Source organism: Sarcophilus harrisii, chromosome 2 (assembly GCF_902635505.1).
Source record: "Sarcophilus harrisii chromosome 2, mSarHar1.11, whole genome shotgun sequence".
NCBI lineage: Eukaryota > Metazoa > Chordata > Mammalia > Dasyuromorphia > Dasyuridae > Sarcophilus > Sarcophilus harrisii.
The window spans coordinates 560,802,317-560,825,906 of NC_045427.1; the positions used below are offsets into that span (position 1 = coordinate 560,802,317).

General features: G+C 36.6%; 2 protein-coding genes across 4 annotated transcripts in view; both read left to right on the forward strand.

Moving 5' to 3' along the window:
* The window catches only part of CFAP58 (cilia and flagella associated protein 58), a 109,667-nt gene that overhangs the window by 76,933 nt on the left and 9,144 nt on the right, over positions 1–23,590 (forward strand). The window contains exon 16 of one of the 3 annotated variants that reach the window (XM_031955806.1): positions 14,559–14,955. The exons of the other annotated variants lie outside the window; for them this stretch is intronic. Within the exon in view, the coding sequence (XP_031811666.1) occupies positions 14,559–14,708 (150 nt within the window). The 3' untranslated portion in view covers positions 14,709–14,955. Of the gene's footprint in view, positions 1–14,558; positions 14,956–23,590 lie in introns of those variants that run through there. 3 annotated transcript variants of the gene reach the window in all.
* On the forward strand, positions 878–1,963 carry LOC116421888 (ADP-ribose glycohydrolase MACROD1-like). The gene has a single exon (XM_031955807.1). The coding sequence runs from the start codon at positions 1,010–1,012 to the stop codon at positions 1,742–1,744; it is 735 nt and encodes a 244-aa protein (XP_031811667.1). The 5' UTR covers positions 878–1,009; the 3' UTR covers positions 1,745–1,963.

Sequence of the window (23,590 nt, forward strand, 5' to 3'; positions counted from 1 at the left end):
TAAATAGCCTCTGAGAACCATTCCAGTGCTAAGCCTATGATATACAGGTGAGCCTTGAATAAAGGCTAAAAAGAAAAGATGGAATTGATGAGGAATACATTTCAGGCACAAAGAATGGCCTGTGCAAAGATTGGAAGCAGAAGGTGGAATGCTAAGTTCAAGACCAGTTTGGCAGTTGTTTTGTCTAGAAAGTACAGTTCATGAAAAGGATCAGTGCTAAATAAGCCTGGAAACATAGGCTGGATTCAGACGGTAAAGGACTTTATAAATGCTAAAGCAAAGATATTAGAAAATCCAAAGGCTTCTTAAGCAGGAGAATGGCAAGATCCAACCTTTACTTTAAGGAGATTGTTTATGTGTGACAGCTGTGCGGAATTAGACCCAGGAAAAGCAAGTAGGAGACAAGAAATGATGAGATCCAATTCAATCCCGTCAACATTTATTAAATGCCTGCTATGTGCCAAGAACTGTGCTAAGCACCGGGGATACAAAAAGGAGCAAAACAAAAAACTATAGTGGTGGCGGTGGGAATGGGAAGAAGGGAACAATGGAAGAGAAGCTGTGTAGGCAGAATTGACGAGATTTAGCGACTCCGAAGGGATGAAGGGGAAGGAGAGGAAAGAGAAAGTTGTGTCTCTGACCCTTGTCACTGGCAGAATAGTGGTATGAAAGTGTGGGGGAGAAGGTGGGGGAGAGTGGAGAAGGGGTGAAGACAGGCGGCAGTCCCTGGGTAACTCACTCCTGCCCTATCGGACCCACATCCTCCCTGCCGTGAAGCGTCTCGGACTAGGAGGAGTCAGGTTTCTATAGGGCTGTTTATGTCACTAACAAGCAGTGTGACTACTGTCACGTCAGCCCCGGGCCATTGTCCCTTTAAAAGAGGACTAGTGGAGTAGGCGCGAGCTGCAGTTCCCGTGTACTGCCCTCCTGGGCACCGCGCTGCCGCTGCCAGGCACTGCCCCGGGTGGCGTGCAGTCCACGGTCTGAGTTGGCGGCTTCCCCTCGAACCATGGCGGCGAAAGTGGACCTCAAGACCTCCAGCGATTGGAAGGAGGCAAAAGCTTTTCTGAACTATCTGAGCGACCAGCAGAGGGAAGAGCATTTTTTCTGTCAAGACTTCATCACCTTGAAGAAAATACCAACCTGGAAGGACTCAGAGGTAAACGAGGCTACAGACGAGGTGGTGAAATCCAGGTACCAGGTCGACAATGTCCTGAATGAGAAGATCTCCCTCTTCCGGGGAGACATAACCAAGCTCCAGGTAGACGCCATCGTGAACGCGGCCAACAGTTCCCTGATGGGAGGTGGTAGCGTGGACGGCTGCATCCACCTGGCGGCGGGGCATCTGCTCAAGGAGGAGTGCCGGACCCTGCACCGCTGTGAGACGGGCAAAGCCAAGATCACCGGGGGCTACCACCTGCCGGCTAAGTATGTTATTCACACCGTGGGCCCCGTGGTGCAGGGAGACCCGAACCCCAGCCAAGTGCAGGAGCTTCGCAGTTGTTACCTTAACAGCCTGCAGCTGGTGCTCGACAACAGCCTGAGGTCGGTGGCCTTCCCTTGCATCTCCACCGGCGTCTTCGGGTATCCCAGTGAGCCAGCGGCCGAGATCGTCGTGGGCACTTTCCGAGAGTGGCTGGAGAAGCACAAGAATAAAGTGGATCGCTTGGTGATCTGTGTATTCCTGGAGAAGGATGAGAAGATATACCGCAAGCTCTTGCCTTATTACTTCCCTGTGGCCTGAGCTGTTTCTCTTCACCCCCCGAGTCCTATCTCCAGGGGAAGGTTCCAACGTCACTATGAGGACGTTCCTGTTCATCCTATCCAAGTTGCCCTTATCCTCACCTGAGACCATCAGTTGTTTTTCCATCTGACCCTCCTTCAGGAATGAGGTTTTCACACCGCTTTTCAATAAAGGGTTCTGCTCATAAAAAAAAAAGTAAATAAAATGAGGGTAATCATACTACTTGGAGCTGGAAAAGATCCTTTAGTTCTACTAGTAAGTCCAATGCCTTCATTTTATTGACGAAGAAATGGAGGCTTACAAAGAGTAAATGACTAATTACCGAGGACAACACAATAAGTTGCTGAGTTAGGGTTTGAGCAGGGTTCTAAAAGGCTTGCCAGATAAAGTCGTTAGACTGATTACAAATCCAGTTCTCTTTCTCTATCATGTAAATACAGGGAATAAATAGTTATGTAGGTGTGTTGAGGAAAGAAAAAAGGTTAAGGATAGCAGTTGTGAGGAGTGCAAAAGAAAGTCAATCAGGAAAGAAGCAAAGGATTGCCCAGAGCAGTGAGGCCACAGGTGAGGTTAGATAGCATGAATTGGTGATAAATCTCCTTGACACAGTGGCCTTCAGCTGCATGAATAGGGGTGAAGGCCAGTGGTTGGGAATTTACCAGTTGGGTTTCAGGAAGGCATATATGACAGTAGGTGAGGGCAAGGTGGGGGGAGGGTGGTGGGGTTGCCTAACCATAATATCATAGCCATGATGAATAGGTTTAGAAAGAGGGAGAAATTATAGTCAGAGCATTTCAGACTTCTGGTTCATGGAGGAAGAATCCTCTTCTACAAAGGAATCATCATCATCATCATCAAGCATAATCTCACTTTTGTGTGTGTGTGAGACACACTCTTCTCCCGTGCCACCCCTCTCCCCCCATACAGTGAGCTGCAGATTGGTATAGTGAATAGAGAGTTGACTTGCAAGTTATGAAGATCTGAGTTTAACTCCTGCTTCTGATACTGGTTGTGTGATCCTGGGTAAGTCATTTTAAAAGACTGAGCTCTTGGCAGCTCTCCAAGTCAGTAAGTTGCAGAAAATGTATATCTATTTTAGAGGAAGGTCTTTCTTTCTTTTTTTTTTTTAATATATATATCCAGAAGTTCCCTGTATTAAAATTACAGGGTCAGTCCCAATCCGTCTCTCTCTTACTATGTACATATACATAGATGTGCATATGCTAAGAAACTACTGGTTTTTGTCCACAGAAGTAATCCCTCAATTAGCAAGCTACAGGTAAAAGCCAAGTTGAAACTAGTTGGTATTGTTATGGTTAGACTCTGAGCTCTATGTTCTTCTCCCTACTTGATAGCTCTTCTAGAAGCAGGACTGGAAAAAGTAGAAAGTTAGTACATGGGAATATATGTGGTGAACTCATTGAAAAATCAGAAATGAAGGGGGTGTTTAAAGTGCTAGAATAGAATTGAAATATTGCCTCTTGGGACTGGGGAAAAAAAGCCACCCTTTGTCAGTGATCTTAAGTTATAGACCTAAAAGTAGAAACTTTGGGTCAAAAGATTTGTATCCTTTTTTACTTTTTACATAATTGCAAATTGTTTTTCAGGGTTTGTTGTATCACCTTTTATAGCTGCATCATTCGTGAGTGTGCTTTATCTTTTCCTAGGACCCTCCAACATTGATTATTCCCATTTTTTATCTTTGCCAATTTTTTTAGCATGTGGCAGAACATCAAGGTTATTTGGATGTGCATTTCTTTTATTAGTGACGTGGAACATTATTTTTTTTTGGTATGGTTGTAATAGTTTGCATTTTTTTTCTTTTGAGGACTATCCATGTTCTTTGACCACATATATTTCTGTTAGTTTTGTCTATTCCTTTTTTATTGGCAAAGCTTTCTAGTGTTTCCTCACTGCACATGATAGTTGCATTTGGCTTTAGATATCTTTCTGATTACATATTATAAACATTTCTCATTCTATGCTTAGTAAAGTTTTTTAAAAAGCGTAAATGAGTATTGTACTTTGTCGAAGACTTTTTATACATCTAGAGATAGTCACAAAATTTTGGATATTTTTATTTTTAATATTTCAAAATTCTTTTGCTTTCCAAATATTGAACAACCATCATAACATCCCTGGTCCATATTCGATCATACTAAATGATTTTTGAGGCACATTATTTTGTTCCTATTATTAATTTTGCTTGATCTACTTTAAAGGAAAATAGTATTTCCATAAGCATTTATTTCTCCTGCTTACTTCTTTTCTCCTTTTTCTAGTCCTTTTCCTAATTGAAAGGCTTTATTTAGTTTATTTTGTTAATTTAGTGATCCATTCCTTTCCTTTTTTTTCTCTAAGTGCTTCAGAATCCTCTTTCCTTTCACTTTTTTCTTCATCCACTTAAGTATTAAAACAAATTGCTCGATGATTCCTCTGTTGCATTTTTTAACCCACACAAAAGGTCATTCTCTCTTTTTTTCCCTCTTAAACACACACACACACACACACACACACACTTTATTTCATTGTTTTAGTGAAATTTTTTTCTCTAATTTTAGTTATTTACAATCCTTGTTCAGTTTCTTGAGAGTGCTTGCAAGTCAAATATTTTACCCAGGTCTTTTTTGTTGTTATTGCAAGAATACTTCAAATGCTACTCCATCTTTTTTCTTTGTTATTTAGACTCAGGATTTCAGGGTATGTCATTTTTTGTTGCCTCTTGAGCTCCTTGCTTTTTGGCATATGTTATTCCATTCCATTCTGTAGTTTCTAGTGGCTACAGAATAATTCTGTGCTATTGAAATTTCTTTGCCTTTATAGTTGAAGGTCTTTCTGTCTGCTTGTAGCACAATGTTCCTCCCCCTCTCTAAGTTCCCTCAGACATTGTTTGTCTTTGGAATTGTTACATTTAATTTCTCTTTGTCTTGGATATTAAATAGTGTAAGATTCTTTTGCTGGAGGTAAAAGAATCTATGGATTCTTCTGATTGGTCCTTTGTTTTCTGCAGTCAGAGGTTCTGGGCAGTTTTCTTGTATCATTTCCTATATTGTGTTCACATTTTTTAGTTCCTCTTGTACTCCTGGGAGACCAATAATGCCTATGCTGTCTCTCTGCATCCTGTCTTTTAAGGCTGATAGTTTTGGCTTCTATAGAGAGCATGGGTTCTTTTAACATAATTGCTGTTTGCTTTACTTCTAGAAAATTCTGTTAATTTGAATTACAAATTTATTGTTTTCTTTTTCTCTTCTTTGGTGGGAATCTCCCCCAAGGATTCACTTGTTTTCCTACTCTTTTAATTATTTTTTTCTATGCTAATAATGGTTCTTTTCTAACTTGTTCTTTTATGCTTTTCATTTTTCTTTTAAACTGGAACATTTTGTTGTTGTTCCATATTCTCTTGGGATCCCAATGGGTTCTTTATTTGTTCAATTTTCTTTGTCATTTTGTTCTTTTTTACACATGCTTCTTTATGAATTGAATGGGAACATAAATGAGATAGAACAGGACTAGCTCAATAATTATAGATGCTTTACTCTTCAATTATAGCCAACTCATACCAGTCTGTAATGTTGGGGATGAAGAAATGTTTTTCAGAATTAAAAAAAAAAAAAAACCACCCAATCCTCATAAAACCTGGGTCACTTGGAGTTATTGTGATTAGAATATATAATTTCATCTGTACATTCTAGCATCAAGAATTTCATTCTGCTTCTCCTAGAACTGTGATACAATCTTATTAATTCAAACTTCACTGAAGCTTAAATTTAGTGAGTTTTATGAAACCGAACTTTTATTGGCTATTATGGATGTCTTCAGAAGCATGTTGTATGAGGCTGTTATGACATGTCATTCACAGTGATATGGAACTTAATACATATTTGTTGACTGGCTAGTTGCTTGTCTAGCAGTTAGAAATAATGAGGGTAATAATCCTGCAATCCTCTATAGGTCAGACTACATCTGTAATACTCTTTTCAGCTCAGGATATTACTTCATTTTAGGGAGGACATTGATAAATTGGAAATTTTCTAGAGCAAGCGACTGGTTAGTGAAAGAACCCAAGTTTATACCACGTGAAGATCAATTGAGTGAACTAGGGATGAGCTGGGGAAGAGAAGACTTGGTAAGGTATGGAGAATAGATAAGATAGTAGTTATCCAAATATCTGAAGGGCTTTCATTTGAAAGGAGTTCTCTTCAGCCTATTTTGTTTAGTCCTGGAAAGTAAAATCATCAAAAAAGGATGGAAATTTCAAAGAGGCTTTGGACTGAATGGTAGGAAAAATTTCCCAGCAATTGGAGCTTCCTTGGTCTTATTTAAGCAAAGGCTGATAGCAACTGCCTTTTAGCTGTTTTTTACATATTGGCTAGATGAACTAGCAGATTCGTTCTAATTTTGAGTTTCAGCAACTCGATTTTAGGTTTGGGATTCTTGTTTTTTTTTTTTTTTTTTTTTTAGAAATAACTTTTTATTTTAAACATCATGTTCCAAATTTTTTTTCCTTCCTTTTCTCCCACCCCTCCTCTGGACAGCAAGTAATCCAAATTAGGTTAAACATATACTATTTTTCTATACATATTTTCTTTTTTAAAAAAATAATGGTAATTTTTTGTTGATAGAATCCATGCCTGGATAATTTTTTTACAACATTATTCCTTGCATTCACTTATGTTCCGACTTTTTCCCTCCTTCCCTCCATCCCCTCCCCTAGATGGCAAGCAGTCTTATACATGTTAAATATGTTATAGTATATCCTAGATACAATATATGTATGCAGAACTGAAAAGTTCTCTTGTTGCCTAGGAAGAATTGGATTCAGAAGGTAAAAATAACCTGGGAAGAAAAACAAAAATGCAAACAGTTTACATTCATTTCCCAGTGTTCTTTCTTTGGATGTAGCTGCTTCTGTCCTTCATTGATCAATTGAAACTGAGTTAGATCTTCTCTTTGTCGAAGAAATCTACTTCCATCAGAATACATCCTCATACACTATCATTGTTGAAGTATATAATGATCTCCTGATTCTGCTCATTTCACTTCACATCAGTTCATGTAAGTCTCTCCAAGCCTCTCTGTATTCATAGGTTCCATGAGCTGCTGAGAAGAAAGTATATGCCTTTCTGTCACTATTAAGTTTTCTCCAAAGATCTATCATATCTAATTTTTCTAATATTCTATTTACCTCTTTAATTTATTTCTTGTTTGTTTTGTGGTTTGATTTATCTAATTCTGAGAATGTGAGATTGAGATCTCCCACTATTATAGTTTTGCTGTCTATTTATTCTTGCAACTCTCTTAACTTTTTCTTTAGGAAGTTAAATGCTATACCACTTGGTACATATATGTTTAATATTGATATAGCTTCATTGTCTATAGTATTCTTTAGCAAAATATAGTTTCCTTCCTTATTTCTTTTGATTATATCAATTTTTGCTTTTGCTTGATCTGAGATAAGGATGGCTACCCCTGCTTTTTTGACTTCACCTGAAGCATAATAGAGTCTGCTCCAGCCTTTTACCTTTACTCTCTATATATCTCCCTGTTTTAAATGTGTTTCCTGTAAACAACATATTGTAGGGTTCTGGCTTTTGATCCAGTCTGCTATCCGCCTCTGCCTTATGGGAGAGTTCATCCCATTCACATTTATGGTTGAAATGACTAATTCTGTATTTCCTTCTATCCTAATATCCCCAGATTATACTTTCCTTTTTCTTGCTCCCCTTCCTTAGTATTAAACTTATGGGTCCCACTTGCGTCACACAGTGCTCCCTCTTTAGGATCCCTTCCTTCTCCCTTTGAATCCCTTCCCCTTTCTTGTACCCTTCCCTTATTACTCTTTTTCCTTTTCCCTTTTCCTCCCCCACTTTTTAATGAGGTGAGAGAAGATTCTCTGTAACTCAGATATGTCAATTATTTCCTCTTTGAGCCAACTCTGATGAGAGTAAGATTCACACAATGTTCTTCCCCCTCTCTAAGTTCCCTCAGATATGATAGGTTTCTTTTGCCTCATTGTGGGATGTAGTTTCTCTCTTTTTATCTCCCCTTTTCCCTTTTTCTGACACTATCCACTTTCCATTTCTACTTCCCTTTTTTATGTTATATCACTAAAATCAAATTATACATGTGGTTTTTAATGTATATCCACAACAGAAATACAGTTCTCAAGAGTTCCTTTTACCTTTTTCTATTTCTCTTTTGAGTCCTGTGGTTGGAGATCAAATTTTTTGTTTAAATCTGTTTTTTTTCCTTAGAAACAAATGGAAATCCTCTGTTTCATTAAATGTCCATCTTCTTCCATGGGAAAAAAATGCTCAGCTTAGTTGGGTAGTGTATTCTTGGCTGCAATCCAAGTTCTTTTGCCTTTTGGAATATCAGATTCCAGGCCCTTCAATCCTTTATTGTTGAGGCAGCCAGATCTTGAGAATGACCCTTATTGTTGCACCTTGGTATTTGAATTGTTTTTTTTTTCTGGCTGCTTGTAATATTTGTTTTTAGTCTGAAAATTCTGAAATTTGGCCACAATATTCCTTGGAGTTTTTATTTTAGGGTCTTTTTCAGAAGGTGTTCGATGAATTCTTTCAATGCCTATTTTATCTTCTGGTTCTATTACTTCTGAGCAGTTCTCTTTGATGATTTCCTGCAAAATAGTATCTAGGTTCTTTTTTTCATCAACATTTTCATTTAGTCCAATGATCCTCAAGTTATCTCTCCTAGATCTATTTTCCAGGTTTGTTGTTTTTCCAAGTAAGTATTTGACATTTTTTCCCAATCTTTCATTTTTTTGGTTTTGCTTGACTGATTGACTGATTCTTGATATCTCAATGAATCAGTCATTTCTATTTGTTCAGTTCTGATTTTTAGTGAGTTATTTTCTTCAATAGCTTTTTTACTTCTTTTTGTATATGTCCAATTGAGTTTTTAAATGAGTTGTTTTGGTCTATAGAATTTTTTCCCATTTCACTAATCTTTTTTTTTTTAGTGACTTATTTTCTTTTTCCAATTGACAAATTCTGTTTCCATGCACTTCTTGGGAGTTTTTTAACCTTTTCCAATTCACATTTCAGGAAGTTGTTGCTCTCTTGCATAGCTTCTCTTTCCTTTCCCCATTTTTCTTCTAGTTCTCTTTTAAGCTTTATAATAGTTTCTTCTAGGAGAGCCTTTTGTTTTGGGGACCAACAGTTGTCTGGAGACTGTCTGCTATTAGTCTCCTCAGGGTTGAAAAGCTGCTCTCTTTCTGTATAGAAGCTATCAATTGTCTTTTTGATTTTTTTTACTCATTTTTTGAAGCCTGTATGGTTTGCCTTCAGGGCTAGGTTACCAGCTTCCTCTGCAGAGCAGTGATAGGTGTATAAATGGGTGGCTATCCTGCCAACCGGCTACAAAGAGCAGCAAGGATACTGGAGTCCTCTGGGAAAGAGTTCCCACCAGAAGTAACTCAGGCCTGCAGGGCTGAGCTGGGAAAGTGCCCTGCAAAGAACCTGCTATGTGTGTTAATGACTGCCCTGGGGCTAGATGCTGAGCAGTGAAAGTTTGACTATCCCCAAGCCAAAGCCTGTGCTGGGGCTGTGGGTATTAGTGGCTGACCAGTGAATAGCCCTGCAGGGACCAGAAGTGTCTCTGCCCCAGGAAGCACAGTCGTGCTGGGGAAGTTCTATTGCCCCAGGCCAAGCCCCCCACTGTGCCGATTAGAGGCTGCCCAGGCTGTGTCCCCCTGATGTGTAGATTTGTAAACCCCCCCCCCCTCCCATACTGCAGGATGTGGCTACAGGGCTGTGTTAAGGGTCTGCCTGAGTCACTTCTGATTTTGAGTGGTTATAGCCAGATCTTGTTAGGTTCTGGTATTTTTTTGAATACCCTTGTTTTCGGCTTTAATTTCTCTGCCTGTTTACTGCTGTAATCAAGGCAGAGCAGTTAGCCGATAGCAGAGTCATCTTTATAACTTCTCTAGTCACAGAGATCACTCCCGCCCCGGTCTACTCAGGACGCTAGTCTCTCCTTGCCTGCACTGGTCTGTTCCTGGCCCCTCAGGACAAACCTTTCCTGGCGATCTTCCAGATTATCTTTGTCTGTAAATTGTGTGCTTCTAATCTTCATGAATTTTAGCAGTCAAGCGCTTTTTTTGAGGCTGAATTTAATAGATGGTTGTGAGGGGATGAGAGGAGGTTAGAAAGTTATGTGTGCCTTCTCTGCCATCTTTGCCTCCGCCCTGTCCTAGGTTTGGAATTCTTAACCTTTTTTATGATGTAGACTTCTCTGGCAGTGTGTTAAAGTCTTTGTACCTTGTCTCAGAATAATTTTTAGATGTATAAAATAAAATATATAAAAATTCAAATTACATTTGAATACAGTTGATCAAAATATTTAAAAAATATATTCACAGATCCAGGGGCAGCTAGGTGGCACAGTAGATAGAGCACAGGCCCTGAAGTCAGGAGGACCTGAGTTCAAATCTGGCCTCAGACCCCTAACACTTCCTCGCTGTGTGACGCTGGACAAGTCACTAACCCCAATTGCCTCAGCCAAAAAAAAAATATTCACAGGTCCTAGGTTAAGAACTCTTTTCTTTGGACCCTTTCTAATTCTATACTATAAGACTTAGTACTTGGTATAGAGTACTAAATAAATGTGTGATGGTTAATTAAGTTTAGATATATGAATATTTTTATATTCATATTATTTAACAATTTTTTAAAATGAGTTCTATATGAGGATTGTGTTAGGTAAAATCTGGATATGGGATTTTAATGGGAGACAGTTGCGGAAAAATGAGAGAAGCAACTTCAGGGAAACAGAAACCTAGTTTCTGAATCTTCTTCTGGGTGCTAAGATCCCACTTGGTAAAGGGAGCTGGAAATTAAAACATTAGGTGAGCAGAATCAAGTCAGCTAGGAAAGATCATTACAGGAAAGTAGCTTTTGAGGATGTTCATAGGAAAGAGAAAAACTTGCTCTTAGAGATTTGTTGTGCATATTGTTCCTTGAAATGTTAGGCTAGATAGAGGAATAATACAAATTAAATTTGAAAGTAAATCCCAGAGAAATTCCATGACCAAGAGAGCTGGGTTTGGAATAGGAAGGGAATCAAAGATAGAACTAGGATGAGGATGCAGTTACTAAGATCAAACAAATTTCAAGTCATGTTAATGAAATTCAGTCTGTGTGGTGGGAATGGGAATAATCTACACAGAATTTTCATCAGCACATATATACTTGCATTTTAGAAATATATACTTCCTGCAAAAATGTATCAAAAAAGAAGTTTATGGTATTTGCATGAGAAAGTCCTGGAGACGTCTTTCCATATTTTAAACATAGTGAAGGTTAGTAGTATATGTTAATTTCTGAGAAGCCTCATAAAATACTTAATCATTTATATCACAAATTAAGAACTATGGTGCAACAAACTAGTATCCTGCTTAGAAGAAACTTTAAGCCTCCTATTCTCTGTAGTCTAGAATTCAAGCCTCTCAAATGCTCTCTCTAGGGGGCTTTGCTGCTTCATGACATCATAAATAAGGTGGTTCCAGAGTTCAGCTTAGCTGACATTTTGGTTATAATGCCAATAAACAAGAAAGCCCCAAGGTATTAACCATGATTTTTTTTTCTTTTCTAATGCAAACTAGAATTGCAATAGGTTTACAGAGCTTCTAATTTATTCTCTACTAATTAAAAGATACATTTCCAGGTAGATCAGATAGTATTTCTGTTCAAATTCTTATATTGGCTTTGTTCTTTTGTTAAAAATAGTGGAAGGGGTGGGTAACTGGAACCAAGCAGAAAGAGTAAAAAAATAATTGCATTAAGGTTTTTCTAGCAAAGAGCTATATATTTATATATGCAAAAGCAACTGATTAGTTAGTTGACACATTTATTTTAGTTAGAGGATGATTTTTGAAAAGCTGCTGTTGGATTTTAACACTTAACTACCTAAATATATCAATATATACATGTAAATTACATGTGAAGTTTTCAGGTACAATTAATTTGCATTTATTTACAAAGCAAATAAAGCAAAACCAAAGAAGAAACCACAACCCTCCCAAACAACCCCAAACCATAAAAGCTTCTACAAACATTTATGACTATAGACATTTATGACTATAGATATGAAGCTAGAACAATACACAAATTTCTGACCTGTTTTTCAAGAGTTAGCATCACTGACTGGTAGGTACAGCAGGAAATTTAAAGGAGAATCCAATTTAGCTAAAGGAGAGAGGTCCCATCTGAACTGTTTATTAAACTAAGTGTCCTTGTTATAGGATTTTTTTTCCCCACTTTTCCTGGTTTTTAACCAAGGACAGGAGTTTATAGCTAAACTATCTTGAACCATCTTTCTCTTCTCCCATTATGTTTCTCATATGTCAGGCAGAGGAATGTTCCAAAGTTTATCGAAAGTTCTGATTTTTTATTTTGTTTCAGAATAGCATATTTTCAATTTATGTGTTTTTTTTAATAGATCAAATTGAATTTGTGTTCTAAGGCAAGAGTAAGCAAACTAAAGCCCAAGGACCAAATCTATCTTGGTAACTGTTTTTGTACAGCCCATGAACGAAGAAATTTTTTTTTTACATTTTAAAATATAATGAAACTTTTTAAAAATGTAAAAATAAATTCTTTTAAGTTCACTGTAGAAAAAGATGTGACAGTTTTGATACCTGTTCTAAGGAACTAAATGAGCCCTATCAACCCTATGAAAAGTAAAGTAAATGTTTGTACTCTGTTTCCACACCTTTGAAATCTCCCAATTATGTTTCCACCAGCCTAAAGATGTAATCAATATTCACAAATCACTGTTATACTTAGAAGTCTCATAGCTTCCCCCTCCTTTTTTTTTTTTTTTTTTTCCTGAGGCAATTAGGATTATGTGACATGCCCAGGGTCACACAGATAGAAAGTGCTAAGTGTCTGATGCTAGATTTGAACTCAATGTCTCCTGACTTTAGAACTGATGCTCTATCTACTGTACCACCTACCTGCCCCTCCCCTTTTGCTTTTTATAATTTTTTTTTGCAATTTTATATGCAGTATTAGATCATGCAAGACAATTCATTTTTTCAAGCTATATTATGTGGAGGAGAGTGAGAGAATTAGAATCTGCAACAGGAGGCTTGATTAAAGGAATATTGATGGTGTTTACTGGAGTGAAGAGAAGACATGGGGACTTGTGTTTAGTTTGTAAACATTTGAAAGGATTTTCAAGATGTGTACTTAGTTACAAAGAGCACAGTTAAGAGCAATAATAGGTAGATACTGTAGGGAAGCAAGATTTTGGCTTGGATGTCAGTTGTAAAGAAAAAAACAATCATAACTCTCTCCAAGTAGAATAGGCCACATTGAGAGAAAAGTCATGTTTATCGGAGTGATTCAACACACTTGTTATATATGTTAGAAGATATTTTTCAGGTATGGTTTAAATGAATTATCCGTTGATATTGTCAGTTCCCTTTTAGGGGAGGTTCCTTTCAGCTCTTAATATTTTGTGATTTAATTCTGAATTAAAAATTCAGTAAATCTTGGATTTTGCTATCCATTTGGTGTTTTTGATTGCCAACACTTGTTTGAATAGTTCAGGATTGAGTTGTTTCAGTTGTGTGCAATATTTTTTTTCATTCTGTTTAAAAATAATTTTGATCTTAGCTTTAATAACTCTGTGGTCTCGTATCAACAGCTGATTCAGAGATAACTGTTGATAACACATCTTTTCTTGTCTGTTAAAGAAGCTGCTTGAAATAATGAAGAGAAAGTTGCCCTCAGAATCAGGTTTACTTGTACTCAAGTCCAGAGTCAACTTATTGCTGGTTAATTTATTTACCCTCTGAGGACTCTAGACAACCCTCTTAAGATTATAAATTGCAGAGAAGGTACCAATTTTCATCGATGAAAGAAAATTCCCTTATTGGGAATCACAGTTCCAGTCCCTATTATTTATCTCTTATCTGGTGCCTGTCATAACCAACACCTACAAATTCTTGAAGTTTTCATGATATATGGGCATTAGGTTTTTATGTAATCACCAAGTCTTTAGTCTTCTCATTTCTTCTGAATGATGCCATCCCATATATTTTTCCTTATCCTTACTTATTTTTCTACCTTTGCATTGAAGTCCCCAAGTATCAAAAATATGTTAATTTAATTTAGAGAGTCTTATCAAGTTTTTCATAGACTTTCTGTACTACTTCGTCTGTAGTAATCAAATTTGGTATAAACTGAGGTAATTTTCATCAGCAACTTGTGTGTGTTGCTCTTGTAGATTACGTATGTGTCTGCTTGAATCTACTTAAATTTGCCTTGGAGAAGGGAATGAGTAGATATCTCTAGAATTTCACCCACTCCTTTCCAAGTCAGACTGTGACTCCTGCCAGGAGGGCAGGAGATTGGGGCCAAAATTTTGGCTTATTTTGCTTTCCTCAGAGAGAGGATACTGAGATATCTATTCATATCCCCCCCCCCCATATTATCATTCTAGAGGAAATAATTTTTAGGTTCTAGATACTTTTCTTGGTTGCTAATTCTTAATAGCAAAGGAATACTTATCAACCTATATCCAAAGGCTTGACACTCCCTTCCCACTAAATGCTAGCTAAATAATGACCAATCTACTTATTGAACAGTGAAATACATCCATTTATCAAGCAAATAGCAAACAGAAATCAGAAATATACAGTGAATGAGCTCTTTCCCTGGGAATAACATATCAGAATGCCCCTAATCTCCTCCAAGATAAAATTGCCCTAAGTTTCTAGCATGGCAAGCTGGAAATAGGGATATGTTAGAGGCACTGACTACTCTATATGTTGCCTTCTTTCCAGAGTCTATCTCACACTTTAAAGACCTTTCCCTGGATAGAGCCTGAAACCACGTCTGTCTTCTCTCAAAAATGGAAGCCAGAAAAAAGAATCTCTCATCTTCCATTTTCTTGTCAATTTTACCTTTCACACAAGAATGAAGTTTATGAATAATCATTTCTTCACTAATAAGGAGTATCTTATGCCAATGCCTAGGCTTGAGTCCAGGGTTACACCTCAGTATGTGATGACTGAAAATTAATAAAATAATGCTCCTTATTTTGCCTTTGGATGTATGATAAAACTTACTCTACCAATTCTTTTCTTTGCTTCTCCAAGGACCCATCCTTCCATTCAGCTGTAAATTCCCTGATATGCTTTGATATGCTTCAACTCCTAAAGCATATGTCCACTTATTGGCCACTGAACAAAGATCTCATATTTAGAAGAACAAGCATCAAAGTAAAGTTAAGATAGTTTAAATTCTTAGTATCTTGTCCCCTTTACTATCTCTTTGCCACTATCACTGCAGAAATGAATGGGGATGTATTATATTGAGGATCATTTTTAATTTATTTCATGGGTTACAATGGCTAAAACCATCTAGCATAATGTAAAATGATGAACTTTCTTTATACTTAGCTAGGATGGTGCTCAGAAAATGACCTTATTCTATTGCCAAGATCATTCTCCAATGGAACACATTAGGTTCACAAGACACAATAGTCAATGACTATAGTAATCTAGTGTTTGATAAGCCCAAAGACTCCAGCTTCTGGAATAAGAATTCACTATCTGACATAATTTGTTGGGAAAACTGGAAAATAGCATGGCAGAAACTAGGCATTGACCAATACACCTAACCACACATGATTTATACATAAAGAATGATCCTATGAGTAAATTAGGATAACAAATGATAGTCTACCTCTCAGATTTGTGGAGAAGGAAGGAATTTATGGCCAAAGAAGAATTAAAGATCATTATGAAATGCAAAGTGGATAATTTTAATTATGTTAAAAGTTAAAAGTTAAAACCAATGCAGCCAAGATTAGAAGGGAAACAAAACTGGGAAAAAAAATTTATATCCAGTGTTTCTGATAAAGGCCTCATTTCTAAAATATATAGAGAATTGACTCAAATTTATAAAAAACAAACAAACAACAAACCATTCCCCAATTGATAAGTGGTCAAAGCATATGAACAGACAATTTTCAGATAAAGAAATTAAAACCATTTCTACTCATATGAAAAAATGCTCTAAATCAGTATTGATTAGAGAAATGCAAATTAAAACAACTCTGAAGAACCACTTCACATCTTTCAGATTGGGTAAGATGACAGGAAAAAATGATAAATGTTGGAGGGGATATGGGAAGACTGGGCCACCAATACATTGTTGTTGGAGTTGTGAACTGATTTCAACCATTCTGGAGAACAATTCAAAACTATGCCCAGCAGACTACCAAACTCTGCATATCTTTTGATTCTACAGTGTCTCTACTGGGTCTGTCTTCCAAAGAGATCTTATAGAAGGGAAAGGGATCCGCATGTGCAAAAATGTTTATAGCAGCCCTTTTTGTAATGTAAAGAAATATGGATACTCATTAGTTGGGGAATGATGGAATGAATTATGGTATATGAATGTAATGGAATATTATTGTTCTATAAGAAATGGTGAGCAGGCTAATTCCAGAAAAGCCTGGAAAATCTTATGTGAACTGTTGCTAGGTAAAGTAAGTAGAACTCAGAACATTGTACACAGCAACAACAAGATTTTATGATGATCAACTGTGATGGACTTCACTCTTTTCAACAATAAGGTGATTCAAGGCAATTCCAATGGACTTGTGATGGAGAGAGCTATCTGCATCCAGAGAGAGAACTCAGAAGACTGAGTATAGATCACAGAATCATAATATTTTTACCTTTTTTGTTTTTTGTTTGCTTTTTTTTCTTATGCAGCATGATAAATGTGGAAATAAGTTTAGAAGAATTGCACATGTTTAATTTATATTGGATTACTTGCTGTGTAGGGGAGGGAGGAATTAGGGAGGAAGAAAAATTTGGAACACAAGGTTTGCAAAGGGTGAATGTTGAAACCTGTCTGCATGTATTTTGAAAAATAAAAAGCTGCTATTAAAAAATAAAAAGAAGGAACAAGGGAAAAAACTTATTCAAGATTCCTTGAATTCAATAGCAAAAGACTTCAAGTGTTCAATGACTTCAAACATATACATCAGTCAGTATGTAATATAGGGAGATACATAATTGTCAAAGATATTCCCAACTATGATGGATATCCTTTTCAGAGTCCAAATAAAAGAGAAATTGATTTCCTGTGGACTCTGAGTTTCTTCAGATATACTAGTTTGTGGTTGATATTGTGCCAATTGCATCAAATCACAGAATGTTGCAGAGCCTCCTGGAAGAGTTCTGTAATCAAGGATCTTTGATTTAACCAAATAGATATATAATGTCTATTGCACAGATAACAGTCATTGAGATGGATACCCTATAGAACTTGTACAATAGTATGTGTTTCTGGGATAGACAGTACAGATGGAAAAGAAATTGTACCTATAGTTGAATTCATAAGGAAAGAGAGTAAATTGATTTTTTTAAAGGAAATTGTAGAATTCATTTAGGGCAGCTAGGTGGGGCATTATAGTGCACAGAATTCTGGGCCTAAAGTCATGATAACTTTGCTTCTAGAGATCAAACTCTGCCTCAGACACTTACTAGCTTTGTGACTCTTGGTAAGTCATGTAACCCTGTTTGCCTCTGTTTCCTCATGTGTACAATGGGCTGGAGAAGGAAATGGCAGACCACTCCATTATCTTTTCCAAGGTAACTCCAAACAGGGTCACAAAGAATTCAACTAAAATGACTAATGATTCCTGATAGCAAAGTTTATGTTGTTCTATGGCAAGGAGACTTGGAATGCAACACTTTCCAAAGAAGTAAAAATGAACCTAGAGTTCAATGATGATATATGTGGTCAATATGCAGCATATAACCAAGGAGGAATTTTGAAGACCAGGAATGAAATACGTCATCAAAGAATTGTGTGAGATAAGATGATATGGGTTGGTCATGTGGTGAGGGAGAGGGGTAACAAGTGGACAGCCTAAGTGCTCCATTGGTACTCTTATAATGTCAAGAGAAAATAAGGATTCCAATATGTTGGATCAACAAACATTTATTAATCATCTGCTATGTGCTAGGCACTATGCTAAGCTTTGGGAATACAAATATGAAAAAAGTTCCTGTACTCAAGGAGCTTGCAAACTAATTAGGGAAAAACAACATTCAAAAGGAACCTGAAATGGAAACATTAAGGGGGGAAGGTACCCAACATTGGGGGGCATAGTAGAGAAATCAAAGAAGTCCTAGAGTAGTCCAGCAAGGTGAGAAATTAAGATGATATCTGAATTAAACTTCCTCAAAGAGATTTCAAGGCTCTGAACTTCTAATCAGAAGGCTTATGGGAACATACAGGATGATGATGAGGATTCCTATAATAAAGAGAAATCACATCAGATTACTTTCACGTAACCCTGAACTAAGTTTATTATGATTGGTGCACTATGGGCATTTTCAGCTCAGAAGTATACAATTATAGCGACTTGTACACTTTGGAGAATTCTACCAATTTCATTAATTGATGGAAATTTCTAAGGTTTTAATTGGAATGTGATTTCTCAAAACTAATTTAGATTTGTGATTATGTTGTTATAGTAGAAAAAGTCCTAGATTTGGGATTAGGGATTATATTCTAATATGATTTTACAATTTAATAATCGTGTGATCTGAGGAAAGTCATGTTCTCTCTTTGGACTGGACTGGATTGAACTAGATGACAATTAAGGTCTCTCTTAATGCTCAATCTATGCTTTCTATGATCCTAATATATGACCAATATGGATTTATGATAAAATTGTATTATCAACAGCAAATTAGTCTTAACTTTTAGCTCTTTTCTTCAGGAATTTATAATATAATATATTTGGGGAGACTGGATTTATATATAAAAGACTCCAAGTGGACTTTTGCAATTGCAAAGACCTCTTCTTGAAATTGAAAACAGTGCAGGTTTGTAAAACCATGTTAGAAAATTTGAGGTTATTTGCCCCATTGTAGATGCCTGGATCCCAGCTTGAGTTCTTCCTATATAAATGCCTGGGTGTTCCTCCACCATTGTACTACATTCCTGTAGTTTATGTTTATGTTATTCTATCCTATTTACTTATTTCTTGCATTCTATTGGCACAGAATTTCTACATACAGTCTAATTCTGTATAATGTTCTTTCAGGAAACACAATTCTTGCCTTTATCCTGTCTTCTTCAATTACATTGATTTCAACAGTAAAGAGGAAATGCAGATAGTCCCTCATTCTCTAAGGAGAATGGTACCCACCATTTTACAAGGGGATCATTTATCCATGGACTTTAGGTAGATGAATAAGTTTTGAACAGAAAAAACATCACCCATTTCATCCGACTTGGCTGTAGTGATTACACCAACTTTTAACCTGAACAAATGGATGACTGTGGGCTTGAGTAAAATCAATGCATTGGCATTTGTCAAACACAGATTCAGATTAAAATAGAATAAATTAGTTCCTCTTAGTCAGTTATTGCACAGAGTGAGTGAGCTGGGGAAACAAAGGGGTAAGGTGAACATTGAATGTGAACTAGCTTCTGCTTACAGATTAAGAAGCAAATGAAATTCCATAGAGTCAACAGACAGAGATTTAATATGTTACTAGGTTTGGCTTGAAAGACCTGTGAGCAACCCAAGTTCTTGCTCTGAATTGTTCCCAGAATAGTTATAACTTTTATTTTCACAGACTGTTCTGAAGGTAGGTTTTAAAATTTTAGGTAGATAAAACATGAATAGCTGAAATCTATGTGATATTTAACTCAGCAGTTTCCCATGTGGTTCCAGAATAATATCATGTAATGACAGTATTATTTGAGGCTAATAATGTAATTAATTTTTCATCATTGCATTTGGCCAGTATTGACAGTGTGCTAAATTGTCATCTGATATCATTCTGTGGAGAGTCTCCCAGAAAAGGAATCCTATAATCACATCTGACAAATTCTCTGACAAAGAGAATGGGGATTCCTGGGAAGAAAACTTAATTACTGAGGATGGAGATAACATACTTAATGTTTGCAAAAACACTTCCATGCAATGAACAAACTAGGATCGCAGAATCATAAAAAATTTAAGCTGGATCCAGAGACCTCCAGTAATGATTTAGTATCTAACTTTATTTTTTTCTAGTGGTAGCTATTCATAAATCATTTGAAGAATAAAGTGTGAGCCGAAGTAATATTAATATTCCTTGTGAATCTACAGTGAAAGCAATAAATTCATAGATGTTAATCCAAAGAAAATGGTCTTTTGTTAGTGATGAAAAAAATAGAGTATTTTTGATTTTTTTTTGAGATTTTTTTCATTGACATATGGTACTCCTAATCCAGTGGCAAATGAATTGACTAGGTTTTAAAAAGATGGACTTTGCTTAATGAAGAAGGACAGGATATGCATTACAAGGCAGCTGGTTCTGCCAGTGCAGGCTTATGGAGACAATATACATTGGACAGCTAATGAGTCTCTGTTGCATAAGATAGATTCTCTTTATAATAGAATTGCACACTTTGTCTCTAAATGGGGTTATTATACACACCATTGCACAATGTTTGAAGAGCTTTGGTTGGCCCTTGTTGGCCCTTGTAGAGGGTTAGGAGAGAAATAAATTGGAAAACAATTTTACATAAGACCTTCAATCTATCAACTACTCCATATTTATCCAAATTACTAGCCTATTATCTTCAAATACAAATCTATGTCACACTCAGGGCCAGCATGTTAATGCTGACCAGTCTTTGCTAGGTTTTTTTTTTTATTAGGAAGATGTTCTTCTTTAAGAGTATACTTGAATTGTTACAAGTAGGAATTTGGTAAAAGGACCCTCTACTTCCAGAATTTTTTCCACTTTTTCAGTACATCTAACTCCCTAAGGGAGTAGTGGGCTGGAAATTAGTACAGATTGTATTTTTGGAGTCAGATTTTGTAGATGGTTGGACCAAAAAGAGGAGTCATTAATGGTTTGATGTCAACTCTCTAGTAGAATACCCCAGGGATAAGAGCTTTGACCAGTGCCATTTAATAGTTTTATCAATACCTTGAATAGAAAGATAGATGGCAGACATCAAATTTGCAGATATGAAGTTAGGCTATGATAAAGATTCAAATAGATCTCAAAAGGTTAGAACATTGGAATGAACTGAACAAGATGAAATATAAGGGGAATAGATGTAAAATTTTATACTTGGAGTCCAGGAATAAGATTCACAAGAACAAGATAGGGGAAGCATGGCTAGACAATAATTCTTTTTAAAAAGATCTTGGGACTTTAGGGAACTGTAGGATTAAAATGGCAGTCAAGAAAGCTAGTGTGATCTTAGACTAAATTAGGAAAAGTAGAAAGTAGAGTGCTGGACGTGTGTGTGTGTGTGTGTGTGTGTGTGCTACACGCACATATGTGTGAATAGATGGCTATATTTTTATTGGCCTCTTCTTGGTCACACCAGAGTTTAAACATTCTGTACATTTTTGGGCACCACAGTTTAGGGAGGTCATTGATAAATTGGGGTAAAAGACCTTGTGTTCACATGAAATTTGTTTAAAGAGACTTATGTAGAGAAGAAAAGTTTTATGGAATGGGAATACTCATTGTGGTAAAATAGATAGAATGCTGGACCTGGAGTCAGGAAAACTTATCTTTCTGAGGTCACATCTGGCTTTAGATACTAATTATTCGTTTGATTTTTGGATAAGTCACACTTAACCCCATTTCCCTCAGTTTCTACATCTCTAAAATGAGCTGGAGAAGACCATGGTGAGATACTCCAGTATCTTTGCCAAGAAAAATGAGCCATGAAAAGTCAAATATAACTGCAAACAACCAAACAACAATATGTACTATGTACTAAGTATTGGACTAAGATATTTTTACAGATATTATCTTATTTGGTCCTCACAACAACCCTGTGAAGTTGGAGCTATTATTATCTTCCTCTTTTAGAGCTGAGAAAACTGAGGCAAAAAGAGGTAAGTGAGCGGAGTCTATTAGTATCTGAGGCTGGATTTGAACATGGATTTTCCTGATTCTTAGCCTAGAACTCTTTACTTTGCCACCTAACTGGAGGAAGTATGAGAGCTGTCTTCAAATATTTGAAGGAGTCTTATATTAAGGAAGACTGGAGTTGTTCTGCTTAGCCCCAGATATTTCAGAGAGGTTGATTTAAATGGGATATAAGGAAATACTCTATAATGTTGAAAACTTTCTCAAAGTGGAATGGGCTACTTTAGAAAAAGAACATTCTCTTGCTGCAGGTTTTCAATCAAACTGATGACCCCCTCTCAGGTCCAGAGGGACCAGAAGGTGTTTCTGGGTCAAGTAAAGCTCAGATCAGGTGATCTCAAAATTCTAGCTCTGAGACTCTAGGATTGAGTTGGTCAGTTTGAAGTATCCAAGTAGTTCACTATTTTTTCCTTTCGTGTTCTTTCATTGTTCCTTTTCCTTACACTTTTAATATACTCTATGATTTTTAAAAGAAAGAGGAGGACTTGGAAACAAATAAAACTTCTTATTTCTGCACATGAAAATTGTTCTTCCTTTTAGGAAACAACTGAAGGGCCCAGTCCATTGGGGGACTGAGATGTTATGTTCAGTGTAGGGTGATTTGTCAAGTGAATATAGCTCATTTGCTTTGAGCAGTCACAGTGGTCAGTTCTTTCAACAGTTTTGTTCACATGAATTCGATGAGAGCAGCTAGCAACTCTCTTACTATCTTCCTACTTTTCTTGAGTTGTAATATCTGACCTTGCAAATCCAAACATTCTTTTTGGTGGCCAAGAAATAGACAGCAAAACAGAATCAAATAGTTTTGCCATTTCTTAATTGGCCTTTATCATTGTTCTATCTGCCTAGAGTAGCTGTTTTATTCCTTTCTTTAATTGTCCCAACATAGTTTAAAAGTCAACTATAGTCAACAAGTTTTTCTTAAGCACTGTCAGATATCTCAATACATCTTTTTTAAATGGAGACTTTAGCATTCCTTGTGAACATCTAATCATTTGGGACTTTAGTAAATAACAAAAGAGAGGCATGGTCCTAAAGATCTGGTTCATAGTAGATGACCCTCAGCTTTTATCATGAATTTTAATTCTTTTTAAAGTTATTCTAATTCCTTTAGCAACCACCTTTTTTTCTTGGGGTGATAATCAGGTATACAATAGCAATTCTCTTGTCAAACTCTCCACCTTTTAAAAGATGAAATTTTCTGTCTAGCCAAGAATTTAATAGCTGCTCTGTTTTTGGCAGGGAGTCTCACTAATGTCCAGATTAAGATAATCTTTTTTCTGCCCTGAGGCCATTTCTCAATGGCCTTTGATCTCTCTTTTTGTTTTCTCTACAATCCTCCTTTTTGAATTTTATTCAACCCCTCTGTGGGCGACTCTTCCATCTGTACTTCTAGTTCTGACCTCTCTCTTGAGCTCTAAACCCATACCTATAGCTGATTAATGGACCCCTCTTTTTGAATTTCCCATTAGTACCTCAAATTTGATAGGTTCCAGAATAAACTCTTCTCCTGGAAAGGCAGTATACAAACTTTCACTTTTGTGCTTTTCCTTAGGCTTTTTTTTTTTTTTTTTTAGATTTACAATTTCCCTTCTCTTTTTCCCACTCTTCATCTAGTGAAGTTTAACCTTTCTTTAAAGACCAACTCAAAATTTATCTCCTCCACAAAGTCTTTCTGATCTCCATGGTTACCTCATCCTCTCAGAGTTGATGGGGCGCTTGTTTTGAAACTCCCAAATCATTTAATAATGGGTATTATAATAATCTGTTTTTGTCATATCCCCTCTAACTTTGATGATGGTAACAATTGCAGACATATTTATGTACCACTTTGAAATTTGCAAAATGCTTTACAATGTTTTCTCATTTGGGCCTCACAATTTGGGACTTTA